This window comes from Nestor notabilis, unplaced genomic scaffold (genome assembly GCF_000696875.1).
Source record: "Nestor notabilis isolate BGI_N333 unplaced genomic scaffold, ASM69687v1 scaffold294, whole genome shotgun sequence".
Lineage (NCBI taxonomy): Eukaryota > Metazoa > Chordata > Aves > Psittaciformes > Psittacidae > Nestor > Nestor notabilis.
The window spans coordinates 31,692-47,837 of record NW_009925874.1 but is presented as its reverse complement, the minus strand read 5'-3'; the positions used below and the strand labels follow the sequence as shown (position 1 = coordinate 47,837).

The following is a 16,146-nucleotide window of genomic DNA, read 5'->3' as shown; positions in this document are numbered from 1 at the left end:
TGCGGCAGGGCCGACATCGTGGTCCTGCCAGGCTTGGGAAGGGCATGAGCATCCCTGCTCTTGCTGTGAACCCTGTGTCTGGATCCTCCCTCGGGTGTATATACATATATACACATATATAGATGTTTACACTTTATATTTTTTTATATATATACATATATATGTATAACTTTATATACCACAGTTATGCCAGATAATGAGTTTTTTTGCCTATGCAGAAAGCCCTTGAAAGTAGGAGAATAAAAAGGATTCTATTAGATGAAAACGAGCACTTCAAATTACAGAGTGCAGAGTTTGACATTTTGTCTAGTTTATTGATGTAGCCAAAATAGCCTTGAAAATTATACTGACAAAATTCACCTCAGCCTCTAGCATATTTCCTTTGATGCCCAACTCTCCCCCTCCCCCTTCAGGAGATTCTCTCTTTTCCTTTAAATCCCCTTTTTCTCTTGTGTCTTGCCCACTGTCCCCCGCTCACCTTGCTGTGTCAGCAGGGGCGGGCTCGGCAGCGCTTTTCGTACGTGGAACCGGCCGGTGGAACTGCTGGCACTGCAAAGCTCTTTAGCGGGTGGGAAGGACGGACATGGGCCGTGGGGAGGTTCTGAGCTGAGTCCTCCTCTTGTGCATTAGCCAGGTAGGACCCTGTGGTGCTTTCCAGGTCCTGGTGGTCAGCACAGGTCTGGGATGAGGAAGCCGGCATGGTGTCTGTGCTGGGCGTGTTTCGAACAGATTCTACAACACATACAAAATTAAGAGGTTTCGTTTCTTTAACAGAAATATTCTCTCTGTGGGCAGATGAAACCAAACCAGGAGTGCTTGCAAGTACCTTTTCCAAGATCACTATTAGAAGCTAAGAAGTGAATTCACAGATTAACCATCTGTGTAGCAAATGACACCAATTCTGTGTAACTGCCCTGTTCTAAGGTGAACAACAATGACTAATAACAGAATAAGCTTGAGGACTGAATGATTCCATGGGTATAATACCAAAACAAGATTTACACTGAAACACCTACATGTAGTAAGACCTGGAATAAAAAGCATGGAACACAAATCTTACTTTACACTGGAGTATTTCACAGGATTGGCCTTCTTAAACAGGTACACATAATGTGTGGTGACAAGCCAAATTGTTCCTGAGATAGACTTGAAATCCCTTTACTTATTGAAAACCTTTTACTTGCTACCTTTATTTGCTTGTTTTCATTAGGCTCCACCCTGCTGAACCTACTGAGCTAAAAGAACAGTGAGATGTTATCTTGAATTGAGAGCATTGTGATCCTACCTGGACCACATGCAGGGAACAATCTGGACTGTGAGAGCTGCCACTTCAGGAGTATAAAGAGAACAAGGGAAACCTCCAACATATCATCTGCCTGGGTATTTTCAGCCTGATGAATTGTTTCCATAAGGAAACAAGTTGTTGGCTGTGGCACCTTAATTAAACTGTAGCCTTGAACTACAGAAGCTCAGAATTCACTTTATCTCATGATGTTACTTATGTGCAACTTTGAAGTACTGTTGCACTGTACATTACAAGAACTACTGCAAATGCCTGGGCTTCAGGCCTGAAAATCCTGCATAGGAATCGCCACAATTTTCTGTGTGCTTCAGGAAGATTAGTCAAAGTCAGCTCTTAGCAGCAAAGACTGGATTTTTGTCCTCTCTTGGTTTTACATGGAATAATTAGGATAAAAATTGTTTTATTAAGTAGATTAAATTAGATTTAATCTGGTGTTGCAGACTCCAGGGCTGAAGGCTCTAGAATAAGGGATCTTCCTACTTGAAGCTGTATATGAAATATTAAGCTTCCTTTTCCAAGGACATCATCACCTATTATATCTGATCTACACCAGAAACTGTTCACAGAAGACTCAACCTATCAAGGGTTTTGTCTGCACTTAAACCCATCACTCTGTTCCTCAGGGAACACCACAAGAGAGACCAACCAAGCGAAGTGTCAGGCTTTGATTTCCACTCATTGTTCCATTACAAGCAAAATCTATCTGCTCATTAATGTCTCACCTGTGGAATTGGCCCTGTCTGAATGGGACATGGATGTGCCAGTGGGCCACGGGTTGACCTGGTGATGGAGATAGCTGCGAGTTGGAGAAGCGAGGCTGCCGGAGTGGAAATGATGGTGAGGGTTATCAAGTGAATGGATGGGATGAGCACTAATCACAGCTGTGAATGAATACAAGACAGAAAAATGCTTAACATACAGACAAGCATGCATGTGTACTGAAACACAGCACATCCCTCCCGTCCCCACCGAGCCGCTGAAGAGGGGAGGCAGGTTGACAGTGAGTAAATCTCAGCAGGTTTACAGTGACACCAAGATGATCTGTTTCAATACTGATTTTGCAACTCTGCTCCAGCACTTCAGCTCCCTCCCTGCCAAGCCACATAACAGCAGCACCTCTGGATTCCAAAGCAAACTGGAGGAAAACCTGATCCTGTGAAAAGCCACAGCCCCAGGAAGTTCACCCTGCCACCTGAGCCAGCTTACCCTGCTGGGCTTTGCCAGTAATTCGCTGGGTTATCAGACCTACGTCACATACACCTTTACAGGTCAAATTGGTGTGATAAGAAAAAACGAGCCCTTTGCTTCATAATATCCTTCCAGATTTTTGTATTCCAGTTGTGAAAGGAGAAGCTAACTAGGCTCACGCCATTACTGCAAATTACACTAAAATTGAACACAGTAAATTACCATAATTTAGGATTTCGGAGGTAAGTAACTATGTTTGAATGCTACAGTGGGAGGCAAAAAAAGCCATAGGAAGGTATCTGCAGGCACAGTCTTTAACACACAAAATGGTCCTGCCTTCTGCTTGCTGAAAAAGGCCCTTACATACCAGTGACAGTTTCCTGTGTAGCTTGGGCAAAAACACATCTAAAGACATTACATTAACATTTCCACTTACTATAAAATAGAAACCTACAGCTGGAAGCCCTCAGAGCTTTTGGAAACAGGGTAAAAAAAAAAAATCTAAGTCACAAACCCAATCTTAAGCCCTCAGGCACCAGAAGACCTTACATATCCTTCCTGACATTTAGTGCGTCATGCTAACCTGTCATAGCAAGCCAGTTGTGTCTACTTCTGGTTTGTTCCTTCTGAACAAGGCAAGATCTAATAAAAAGGGGGAAAACAGAGTGGTTTTCCAAGCAAAGGCAGCAGGGCTGGTATCACAAAGACAAGTCAGAGTTGGGTTTTGTGCTGCAAGGAAAAAATCATACCCACAACTCAATCTGCAGCATTATCACATCAGCTTGAATACAATCTAAAGGTAGAATCGCGATATACCACCTCCCTAAAACATCTATCACCACTCTATCCCTTGTGTGAACCGTGTATCTTTGCACCCTAGGTGGAACTGATCGTGAAAGAAGCTGAGTATCTTTCTCACTGAATAACACAGAATGAGGAGTACTTTGCTACGCTGTTTCCTTGGAGCACTCAGCACGGGCTCCTGTACAGGTTTATCTGATGCTGTGTGTATCTGGTGCTGCACCCCTTAGAGAGAAGAAACTCTTAGAGGAGTGCAAGGTAAGACTTACTGCAGTCTGAACTTGTTATGGGGGTCACAAAAGCCTGAATTGAACATGTTTCGCACCTGGCATGTGACAAGAAATCACCAGAATCCAATAACTGCAATGTCCTTTGTTAGATACCCGTGTTTGACAGCAGACAAACTTTTAAGAAACTAAGTAGAGGATACAGATTATCAGTGTAAAATTGCATCCTCCGCTCCTACCTCATACGTGTAAAACCAGAAGAAAACGAAGAGCATCACTACTTATTTTAAAACCAAGAAAAAAAAAATACTACTCTTGTAAAAAGGTTACAACAAATAAGGAAACAAGTCAAAGATTCCCAAACTGAGCTAATCAGGTCATTAGGACACTTGAAAAAACATGTAGAGGCCCAGAAAACCAAGTACTCACTTCGGGCAAATAAAGCAAAAAATTAGAAAGTTGAAACATGATGGACTAGTCTGAAATCATTCCACGTTAACACAAAGGTCATGGTAGCAATTACCTGCCTACAGGGCTGACCACGACCATGGTGCTCAGGGAAGTCTAAGCTCAGACTAGATAAGCACGCAGTGATTTTGTCTTGTGACTCTGTCTCTGCATATTAACCTGGGTACATTTTACTTGTGTTCTCCAGACAGGTTTCCAGCTGTTTGGAGGCTTAGCCAAGTCTTTTTCCATCTCAGTTATCACTGGAAAAGTAGATACATTGTTTGATTCTAAAAATTAAAATCTATTTCTACTGCACTTTTGCTCAAATCATCATTAAGTGATAAGGAAACACAGAGATAAGAAATAAAACTCCAGATATCCTCCTCATTTAAGAGTCTGCTCTGCCAGACTCACAAAATCTCAGCCTCTATCAGTGGTCTAGCCATGTTTCAATCAATTTGACAATAGAAACGTCATGGAGCAAAGCTAAAGTACATATTGCAGGCTTTTAGTAGCCTTTCCAAAAGATGAGCATGTAACTCCTTCGTAGAATTATAGAATAAATTATAGAATGAATCACAGAAGGGTCTGGGTTGGAAAGGTCCTTAAAGCTCATCCAGTTCCAAGCCTCTGCCATGGGCAGGGACACCTTCCACTAGAGCAGGTTGCTCCAAGCTCTGTCCAACCTGGCCTTGAACACTGCCAGAACCATTCTTTCTGCTCAGCAAATTAGGGCACTAGCTCCCACATAGGGACGTCTTGTACCGAGACATAAGGTGATCTATCCAATTCTCTCTTCCTAATTCACTACTTCAGCATTGTTTCTGAAGCTGCTCCTGAGCCACTATGAGAAGATAGATTCTCAGAGGATAGATTCACAGATGAAGAGTAAACAGGAGATTCCCTGGGTATCCCTGTTTAATCAATCATCTTTCTCAGTGACATAGGCTCTCCCTAAAATCCACCTGCAGTCGCCACTGCTGGAAACTGGGACAGTTGGACACATTCCTAACTCTTCCCCACTTTTGCAGTATACCTCCCCTTGCTCAAATACACCTAATCCAGTTTTTCCTTTTAAAGGTATCTTCTTTGAACTGTTTCCACTGCAGATACAACAGCATTACTTAGGAGCAATAAGCAGGAAGGCAGTATGTGAGCGTGTGTCTGTGCATATGGTATCAACACGTTTGCTTGGGTGCTGCCCATTTCAAGCCAGCTAGTAGGTGGGCTGTTGACTTACGCTGAGGTGGTTGAGAATCAAAAGGCATCATCATCTTGGGCCTCATCCCCCTTCTTCCTGCCAGCGTGGACATGCTATCCTCTGACTCATGCCCTGAAGGAAAAACACTGAAGGTTATTTACCACTGCAGCAAGACTTCTGTGGTACCATACCAGACTGTTTCAATCCTCCTCTCTTTATTTCTGGGCTGTCCTCTTCGTAAGCAGTTCTGTGACTCATAACTGATAAAACCAGCTCTTTCATCCCTCGCTAGAACATGGAGAAGAGGACAGTTAGGGTAAAGATTATTGGGCCCTGGAGAAACTCTCTGGGCCACATTGCAAAACCAAACCTCAGGCAGTGCAGCTCGGGGGGATGAGTGGCAGTGCAGAATCACATATTGGGTAAGACAAGTTAAGCATTCCCCAAGTGAAAACTTACCCACACCTCCAGAGTCAAGCAGTAGCTGGTTAAAGCACCAAAACCTGATTGGGTGTTTGACCAGTGAGAGAATGTCACATATGTCTCAAATATTTAACATGAAACACTTGCTAGATGATTACTACTTGGTATTTACCAAGGGAAAGTCATGATTTTACTCTTGGGCACTCAACTTTCTCACTAAGACATGTGATCCATCCTTTTCAGAGAGTCCTATCAACTAGGCACAAATCCAATTTACTACTTGGAAAACAAAAGCAATATGTCAATAAAGTGATTTCACCTGATACAGTTAATTTTAAACATCACAGTCAAAGTATTTGTTGATAGCTCACCTCTGTAGGAATTCCGCCGTTGATGGATATTGCTGTCCATGGAATTATCAACTGGGGTGATGTCCTGGGAGTTGCGAGGGATTGGGGTATCGGTCATGATTGGATTGGGATCTGGAGATTTATCAATGGGTTTCAGCTCCAGTCTTTCATGATGGATCCAAAGGTCAGGAGGTTTGACATCTTTGGAGTTTCCTTTGTACTTGTGGGATCCATTCACTGATTTGCAGGCAGCTCGTTTCCTTGGGAAGGGAAACAAATGGAATGTTCTTAGACAGAGGCTTCCTTTCACTTGTTGGAAAAGGCAAATTTGCAATGTGATTTTCCTTCAGATCTTGCATCCAGCTGAGCAGGAGCTGCCCACTGGGCAGGAAGCTTTGAATTTTACATATAAGCAAATCTGACATCTCAAAGCATATTCTGTAACTCTGGTGCCATGAAATTTGTCTCGAATGCTACACACGCTGCAGAATTGTGCCCTGTAGTCTGGATTTTCACTAACAAAGTTAAGTTTCCAGTACTTGTGCTTATTAAGAGAATATTCTAAACAGAAGGCGTAAGTACATCATGCTGTGCCCATACTCCAGAGTGTACAACCAACCTCAAACAACAGCTGTGGGAAGAGAGCTGATTATCCCAATGGGATGGTTAAGTCTGAAGATTAATGAGAAGAACATTTATTTCACTGCTGCTCAGGCTGGACTCATCTAACTGAGGAGCTTTTTCATTGCTGCTGAAGAACGGCAGGAGCAAACTGAGGCAGACATGAGGCTGGGTTGGATGGGGCTTGGAACAACCTGCTCTAGTGGAAGGTGTCCCTGCTTGTGGCGGGGGCTTGCAACTGGATCAGCTTTAAGGTCCCTTCAAGCCAAAGCAGTCTGGGATTCTGTGGTGCTATTTGACAATGCCATGCAGAGTTCCAGCACTTTCCTGCACCCCCCCTCGCTCTGGACCCCGGCAGCAATGGAGGAGGGTATCCCTTCTGGGTAGCACATCTAGAACTGGCTAAGGCAGGACTAAATACAATTTTGAAAGCTATAGTGAGCAGAGCCTCTCGTGAGGTGAGTTGCAGCCAGACGTGCTCCTGGCACCGTGCTTTAAGCACTGCAACTACAACAGATCAGAGGGTTATTCACTGGTTGTGGGTTGCTGCACGTAAGAGAGGCGGCATTTAGGACTAGAGAAACAAAGGCTCACAGGGTTATTTCTGCTCTTTGGAAATAGAATGCCATGAATTTTGCCCTCTCCCAAGCATATCCCCCAGTTGCTCAACCATCACTCACATATCCTTGGCTCTCCTCTCTGGAAGGACTTGCATTTTTGCAGGATGGTTCACCTTCAGCAAAGCAAGTGGAGACTGTCTGGCTTTTAGTCACTTTTTTAAAACCTCTCTTTTGCATTACAGAGTCTTTTCAAACTTAAAATAAAAAAGCTTTCAGCTCTTTTCAGTTCTTTTCAAAGAACATGCTGGAACAACCTTGTCAGAAGCATATACATGGAAGTGTTGCTGCTGTAGTCTGAATTCAGATGCTCTAAATGAGGGAAGAATTCAGATACCCATCTATATTTTGGGTTTTGGAGCACTTTTCCTAAGGAGTCCAGCACCAGACTCCAGTTCCACTCCAGTAACTATCTAAAAACTGGGTATTATCCTGCACAGCTTGTAAATCAGCTCCATACCATGAAGTACATGCTAAGAATAGAAGTGAGAATCTGCCTGTTGGGCTCTCACAGCTCTAAACAGAAGGACTGGCTAGTGTTTGGAAGCAATATTTTAACCCTCCTCAGAGAGGCAGTTGCAGGTATACGTGAAGGCCTTGACCCAGCTTGCCTCTAAACTCTTGCTGGCTTGTAAACTCTGCAACACTGTTAGGGAATACAGAACATCACCCCCATCATCATCACCACAGGCAGGACAACTGTTGCAGTGCCACCCTGACTGATAGCTTACTTCTTTTGGTGAGAAGTTGTGCGACGGGTGCAGAAGACGGCGACTATCACCACTATGACAATGGTGATCACTCCAACGGACACTATGATTACAAGGAGCATGTTGCTGTCCAAGGGAGAGGTTGGGCTTCCATGGGGACTGTTGCTGCCTGGAAGAGTTTGAGATGAGAGAAAGGGATTACTTTTCATGTAGAAAAAATCCTCATCAAAAGCAAGCAGAGCCCAGCAAAGACTTCTAGAAGCTGCGTGGAGACCCAAGAGCAGCTTTCAGTATTGGAAGGGGGCCTACAAGGATGCTAGACAGGGACTCTTGAACAGGGACTGTAGTGATAGAACAAGGGGTGATAGGTTTAAATTTAAAGAGGGGAAGTTCAGATTAGATATAAGGAAGAAGTTCTTCACTGTGAGGGTGGTGAGGCCCTGAAACAAGCTGCCCAAAGAAGTGAAGTGGTAAATGCTTCATCCCTGGCAGTGTTCAAGGCCAGGCTGGACATAGGGGCTTGGAGCAACCTGCTCTAGTGGAAGGTGTCCCTGCCCGTGGCAGGGGGTTGGAACTGGATGATCTCAAGGTCCTTTCCAACCCAAACCATTCTGTGATTCATTCTATGAGCAGATATACCAAGAACTGGTATTGGTGTTCTACAGTGGGCACCTTCCTCTGAAAGACTCACATTTCAAGTAACACTAACAAGCAATACCTTTGGGCAAGGCTTCCACAATGCACAGTGCTGATCAGGAGAAGGATTAAGATGACTTTTTTTCCTTCCTAATGTGTTCTTCCTGAATTAACTTTACACTTGTGCACTCGAGCAGCTATTTAAAACCAAACTGGGAACATGATCTGCTTATCGTGCTTCAGAGTGAAATGTAAATGCATGCAGTATTTTTTCCATATACCCCACACAGCAGGCAAGAACACTATGACAGAAGTAGGAAACGATGTCTTGAGTGGGAACAACTATCACCATAGGGAAAAAAAGTTACTGGAACAGATGTAATTGGTATTTTCAGGAGGATATGGCATCACTTGGTGAAACACCAAAAGACACCGTGTTTAGATTGAAGAACAGCACTTACCACCCAGCGGCGGTTTGTAATCTGGTCCGATGTCCACGGGGCGGCTTCCTTTCCCTGCAGACCCTGAAGCTGAAAAGGGGATGCAGGGGGTAATTGTATATAGATATATATCCACACCCATACACATAAACACACATTTGAGCATTTCTAAGGTAGCTCTTTTCAAACTTGCTCCTTTTCTCTCCCCTACAGCATGATTTGCCTTTGAGCAGCAGCTGTATTTCTCCCTAAGAACCACTTCTTCAAAAGAGCTATTTAATAACCAGTTTCCCACATTGCTATTTTCCCAAGTAAGCTCAGGAGCCTCTCCTAGTACTCATTTTAAAAACAATCAATATTATTTGCAGTAATACACAGGTTATATTGAGGCAAATGGCTTTGCCACACTTGTACAGTTAATCATCTTGAAGCAGTAATTACATGGGTTTTTTTTCCCCAATACCTAATTACAGACAGTGTGGAAGACTGGAAATGAGTGGAGGACCAAAAGCAGAGGAACTCCATAAAAACCCGCTTTCAACTTCTCCTCATTCTTTTCTGTTCATGTCACCTTCACCACAAGTGACAACAAGGCCTCACAAAAAAGGTTTTTGGTGAAACCTGGGAGAACAAATCTGTTTCTAAGCTTTAAGTTTAAAGGCTGATGCTGGAAGTAAACACACTTGTATCTCAATAATTACGAAGAGGCAAATTACACAGCCCCTCCTGAACCTTGGCTACTGCTCGTGGGTTCCTCAGTGCTCAGTGCAAGAGCTGACCTCCCTGCTGAGCTGCTCTCCTCTTGTTACTCTACCAGGTATTCCCTCTGCATAATTCAGCTCTAATTTAATCACTTGCTGCTGCAAGTCATGAAGTCACGAGTTCACCTCTAGTGTTAAGACCTGCCTTAAGTTAGCAGAAAGCTGCCTGCAGATAAAGATAAACAAAGCCCTGGTTCTTCCACTCCTGTGTTGTCATTAAACTGCATTAATGCAAAATGACCGTGAATGGGAAAAATACTGCAGGAAGGGAAATGTGCCATAAGATGCAAAGAACGACACCCCTCTGGGTACAGGAATCCACAGTCCTTGGGCCATTTTTACACTGTTAAGCACAAACTCCCGCAAAATCGGCAAATTCGGCACTTTCACAATGAGGAGAAGGAATTTTCTCCATTAAAGATCCATCCTAGTCAGGAAGCGGTAAAGGACATGTAACAAGTGGAACCTGACGCCAAAGCCTGTAAATTACTCACTGTGAAATAAGGACAATTGGGAAAACCAGCAAAAGGAACCAGCAAGAACACTGAGTAAGCCCTGAGAAGGGCAGTAGGAAGGAATTCTACAGAGGGAAGTTAGATGTAGTCTTTAATGAATTAAGACATATTGCAGGACAAATCTAGGATGAAAAAGACACACTGCACATGCCAGTCCGGAGAGGACGCTGCCTGCTCTTCTTGAAGTCCTGGACTAGTAATTTTGCAGCAGCAATGAAGTAATTTAAGTGAATTTTAAACAGCTTGTATTGGATGCATTTGTGCCTGTAGGACCAGATAACTTGAACTGAAAGGATGTGAAAATCAAACGACCCTAAATAGATTCTCTGGATTGCTGAACCTGGTGCTGAAGATCTCTCAGAGCACCAGAAAAGCTGTGGGAGAAGGGGAGCAATAAAAATAACTGACAAAGGACAAACAGACACACTATGCAATTTTAGTGCAGCAGTTGGAGCCTTAACATAGGCAAAACCATGGCAAACGTGGCTGATCAGAGATGGTGGCACGCTTCATGCCCATCTTTCTGTTTTATTAGCACAGGTATTTTCAAACAAACTAACTGTCAGCCCATGGATGTGGTTGGTAACAGTAGCTGTGCTGGCACGCTACATTTAGACTTCCATAAACCACTTCCCTGAGTACTATGCAACGCTTTGTTAAAAATATCATCATACACATGGCACATAATAACAAGATTAACAACAAATTCACTGATCGGAATAAGAAACGTAAGTGTAGAGTCATTATTCTCAAGGGATATTTCTCATGAGTGCTGCAAAGACCTGTGCTTGGCCAAGGGAATTCAATATCCTGATAAACACCATGAAAGAAAATTAAAATCATTGCTCCTGAAGTTAACAGATGACCCAAAATAATGGAGGAGATAAGGAGATATACAGAGTCACCTGCACAGACTAGCAGGGATCATGCAGTGCACATAAGATTAACAACAAATTCACTGATAGGAATAAGAAATGTAAGTGTAGAGTCATTATTCTCAAGGGATATTTCTCATGAGTGCTGCAAAGACCTGTGCTTGGCCAAGGGAATTCAATATCCTGATAAACACCATGAAAGAAAATTAAAATCATTGCTCCTGAAGTTAACAGATGACCTAAAATAATGGAGGAGATAAGGAGATATACAGTCACCTGCACAGAGTAGCAGGGATCATGTAGTGCACATGGGTGTAAGACACTGAGTTGGTGGAGCTGATCATGGGGTCTGCTCTTGCTGAACCATCTATACCCTCACGCAGCCAGCTGCTGCTGTTATACACCCCCATACGTGTGTGTGGGGGTGACAAAGGACATAAATCACATTTAAATGATAAAAATGTGAGAAGGCAGCGATAGGGAGGAAGCAGTGCTCTGCAAACAGTTGTATTTCCAAAGGGTGCTGGGAACAACCACCTGAGGCAGCTCAGGGGTGCCTGACACTGGCACTGACTGACTGGTGTCAGCATCTGCACAGCTCCAAAACCACAAAGGTAACTACAAGATACAAAGTCCAGAATTCAAACTAGGATGAAATTCAGACACCTGGAGTACTGTGTTCAGCTCTGGGACCCCCAACATAAGAAGGACGTGGAGTGGTTGGAGTCCAGAGGAGGCCGCGGAGCTGCTGTGAGGGCTGGAGCAGCTCTGCTCTGGAGCCAGGCTGAGAGAGCTGGGCTGGGGCAGCTGGAGAAGAGAAGGCTCCTCAAGGGGACACCTTAGAGCAGCTCCAGGGCCTAAAGGGGCTCCAGGAAACCTGGAGAGGGGCTTTGGACAAGGGCCTGGAGGGACAGGACAAGGGGAATGGCTTGAACCTGCCAGAGGGGAGATTGAGATGAGCTCTGAGGCAGAAGCTCTTCCCTGTGAGGGTGCTGAGGCGCTGGCACAGGGTGCCCAGAGAAGCTGTGGCTGCCCCATCCCTGGCAGCGTTCAAGGCCAGGTTGGACACAGGGGCTTGGAGCAACCTGATCTAGTGGAAGCTGATTAGGTACCTAACCAAGATGCTTCTCAGTATCTAATTCCTGAAACCAGGGACAAGCAGTTTAGCCTTTAAATTCTGGGGAGCTCATCTCCTGCACAGGGCAACCTGAGAGATGACCTCACTCCTCTTGCTCCTAATACCAGCTCTGGGCTACAGAAGTGTGGGTAGAACCATGTAGCTTAATAAAGAAGAAAAGTACGGGAGAGAAAAAAAGGACCAACCACTAAGGCCACAGAGTCAATCCCATTGCAGTTTTGTTTCTTCCCAGTCTCGAATTAACTTGCCTACTACTTCCTGAAGGACACAATTCTGCAGTTCAGTGGTGCTGTCACCAGACAGGCTCTTCTCTCCAGCTTGTCTTCTCCTTTTCTACATTTAACCTACTGGCAGGATCTCTAATCCATGAGTGTTCTTCTAGGAATTCTGAAGCAAAACTCTCACGGCTTTTAGGTAGAGTTTTCTGATTTATAAATGAATCAAACTGTTACTAGTAGAATATGTTACTTTAGGATGGTAATGATGAATGATAAGCTTTAGTTATCTGCTGAAATAAGGTTAGAATAGTGCAGAATGGAAATAGCAGCTTCTACATAAAACCTTTTAATCTTCCCCTATTCCCTTCCTCTTGCAGCTGAGCACTGCTGATGACACCATGAAGGTCTCTTCCCCTGAGACACGCCTGCATCTCAGCTTGCAGCTCTGTTACACAAGGCTGGATATGAATTGGCTCAATTCTGCCCAGTATCAGCATCACTTGACACACAGAATATAAAAGCATATTTAATAAATTACTTCTAAATAACAAGTTGAAAAGCAAGTGAAAAAAAACCTCATGCTCAACCCCTTTAGGATCTGCTTAATTGTGTGTCTGAGCTGCTTGCCAATGGCCTTTTAAACTCATCCCTTTAAACTAATTCTTTCCCTTTTTATTGGGCTTGTAGGTTATTTGGAAGAAAGCAGCAAACAGCCCTGGGACATCCACCTTATAATTCAATGTCATAAAGTCAAAGCTACCATTTTTCAAGCTAGAGTTTTAAAACCTGAGGCTTTTAGTAGCTAATGCTGTGCTCTTCAGGAGCGCCTGGAGTCTGAATGAGCTGACAAGCAGAATCTCTCTTGCAAAAAAGCTTTCTAGAGCAGGCATATTGCCTTTATCATGAACATAATTATAGCTGTGGAGCTCACAAAACAGCATTTGTGCTAATTAGGTGACTGTCTGATCTTCCACCTTGATGTACTGAGACCTTGCCTCAGTGGTCAGAGGCTGTGAGAAATATCACTTCATCCAAATTCCCTTTGACAGAAAGATTCAGCTCTGGACCAGTCCACTTGTCCCTTCATGTGACATCTGACTGCAGGGATCACTTTCTATCCCTAACACCCCAACCACAAGCAGGACTTCCAACTCTTCCGCTATTAAAAGCGTAACAGGAACTTGCTCATTTACAGTGAGAGCAGCAGATAGTTGTCTCATTTACAAAAAGCAACAGCACATGGACAGGAAAAACAAAATGTGTGAAGGCTGGAATAAAAGAGAAAGTGTGGCTGTTCATTTACCTTGATCATTAGGCATTTTATCTGAGGATTCAGCTAGTGGGACAAGCACAGGGAAGGAAAAAACAAGAGAAAGATCACAAGGCTTGAAGGAGCGAGAGACAGAATTCAAAGTTTCACACTGCCCCAGTAGACCAGCCGGAGCTCCCATTTCTAACCACCAATGTTCACATGGAAAAGGTACACTTAAAGAAATCTAACTTTTTATATTTCACGTCTCCTTCGAGTACTTTTCCCCAAGCAACGTGCATTTGTTCTACTTCACTAGTTCTTGATTCAAGAGCTGTTCTATCCCATTATTCCCACTGCGTCACCTAAGTCACCAGCACACAGCTGCACCACTGGCTCCAACTGGAGAGCCTGTGGCTTTGTACTGCTGCAGCGTGACACACAAGACTCACAACCTTAAAGCATTTAAAAACTGCTTTCCCAAACCCCACCTCTAGGACGCTAATAACTAGGTGACTTTAGTGCCCACCAGTAATTGAGAAACACCACAATGAATCAAGCAGCTGAGCAACATTTGCATATCTATTAACCACATGCAAATAGAAAAGTCCATTCAAGTCAAACTCCATTTACTCTTCCTGTCTCTTCCAATTTAAACAGGCTGCTCAGAGAAGTGGTGAATGCTCCATCCCTGGCAGTGTTCAAGGCCAGGTTGCACAGGGTCTTGGTTGACATGGACCAGTGTGAGGTGTGGCAGGGGGTTGGTCCTTTCCAACCCAAACCAGGCCATGATTCTATGAAATACAAAATTCACACTACCCTAAACTTGTAGGGGTTGCAATCAGGAAAAGCAGAGGAAGATCCCGAGATCTCTGTGGTGATTTACCTTTTGGGGTCCTGAACTGAACTGCCTCAGACATTGGCCCCATGCCCTTGGAGTTGCGGGCCTGAATTTTGAAGTAATAGGGTGTGTCGAGAGTCAGCTCCTGTATCTGATGGGTCAGTCTGTTTCCCACGACGGGTTCGATAACCCAATCGTGTATTTCAGCATTCACATCCGTACTGTAGTAAATGATGTATCCTATTGAAAGGAAAAAGCAAAAGTTTTATCCATGAGAGAACGGGACAGTGGTAAGAGCTCACAGAACATATTCTATTGACTTCTCGTGATATTTGCACAGCTAAATGATGATGGGATTTCTGAAAGTGTACTCTTAGTCTCTTTTCAGAGACTGAGAATGCATTCAAGTATTAGCCAGCCAGGCCAAGTTTTAAACTGTTCACAAGTCTGTGTTACGAGGAAGAAAGCCACTGAAAATTCAAGATTATTTCTGACCCCTGTTCACTGAATGTGGAGAAATTCCTCATTTCCAGCTCTTTGCCTGTTCATAGACCAAATAATGTAAAATAACATAAAGCTGTTGTTAAAGCATCCTCAAAGTATCGATACTTAGAAAAACAGTTAACATTAAACCAACAAAAGATTCTCATGTACAGCTAAAGAGCGTGTGTTCAGTGGTTTATAATAGTTTCATTTTTCACAGGGTTTAAATGAAGGTGACAATGATCAGAACCAAACTGAAGTTATGTGCATGTCACAGGCATATAAAAGGTATGAGAAGAGTTCCTGTTCTGTGACTGAATATACTGAAATTACAAACCACTATGAAGTAAAAGCTTTATAACTTTTCTAATATAGGAAACAGAGCCCCAGCATAAAATAAACACTTGCACTGCTACACGGCTGGGCCACCAGTGCTTCCCTGTCCCACACACCGCCAGGCTGGGGTTATAGTAAGAAGGTTTAACGGTTGCTACTCGTACAAGTCACAAAGCAACATACCTGTAACTTGGCCAAGAAGGGGCAACATTTCTTTTAGATCTATATTTATTTATTTACACACACACAGATATCTATATATGATTAGTGACAGCTAAAAGCACTATATGTAGTGGCACAAGAATACTAACTTAAATCATGACTGTACTAATAGCAACTGTAACGATGCAAAAGCATCTGGAATCCAGACTAACACAGTTCAGCATTTCACATCCATTCTATACACATCAAAAGGAGATCAGAGCTGAAAAAAGACAAGTATTCCACAGACATGCTCTCCAACACAGGGGATCCCATCATCACTTTGTTTTCATGGTGCTGGTGTACAGAAAGGCCTAAGCTGAGTTAACGAGTGATTGCAGCCCAGACCCCCTCTGTGTGCTGGGCTGCAGCCCCAGAGCGTGAGCAGCAGGTCAGGGAGGGGATCCTGCCCCTCTGCTGTGCTCTGGGGAGACCCCCCCTGCAGCCCTGATCCAGCTCTGGGGAACAGCACAAGAGGGAACGTGGAGCTGCTGGAGCGAGGCCAGAGGAGGCCCCGGAGCTGCTGCGAGGGCTGGAGCAGCTCTGCTCTGGAGCCAGGCTG

General features: G+C 43.9%; 1 protein-coding gene across 1 annotated transcript in view; it reads right to left on the bottom strand.

The window, feature by feature from the left end:
* Positions 1-16,146, bottom strand: part of LOC104404727 (neogenin-like) — a gene marked incomplete at its 5' end in the record, with an annotated part of 48,939 nt that overhangs the window by 2,360 nt on the left and 30,433 nt on the right. Inside the window, 9 exon segments of the mRNA XM_010013244.1 lie at positions 479-514; positions 517-732; positions 2,026-2,184; positions 5,210-5,302; positions 5,965-6,203; positions 7,913-8,060; positions 8,989-9,057; positions 13,778-13,810; positions 14,610-14,804. Coding sequence (XP_010011546.1) covers positions 479-514; positions 517-732; positions 2,026-2,184; positions 5,210-5,302; positions 5,965-6,203; positions 7,913-8,060; positions 8,989-9,057; positions 13,778-13,810; positions 14,610-14,804 — 1,188 coding nt within the window.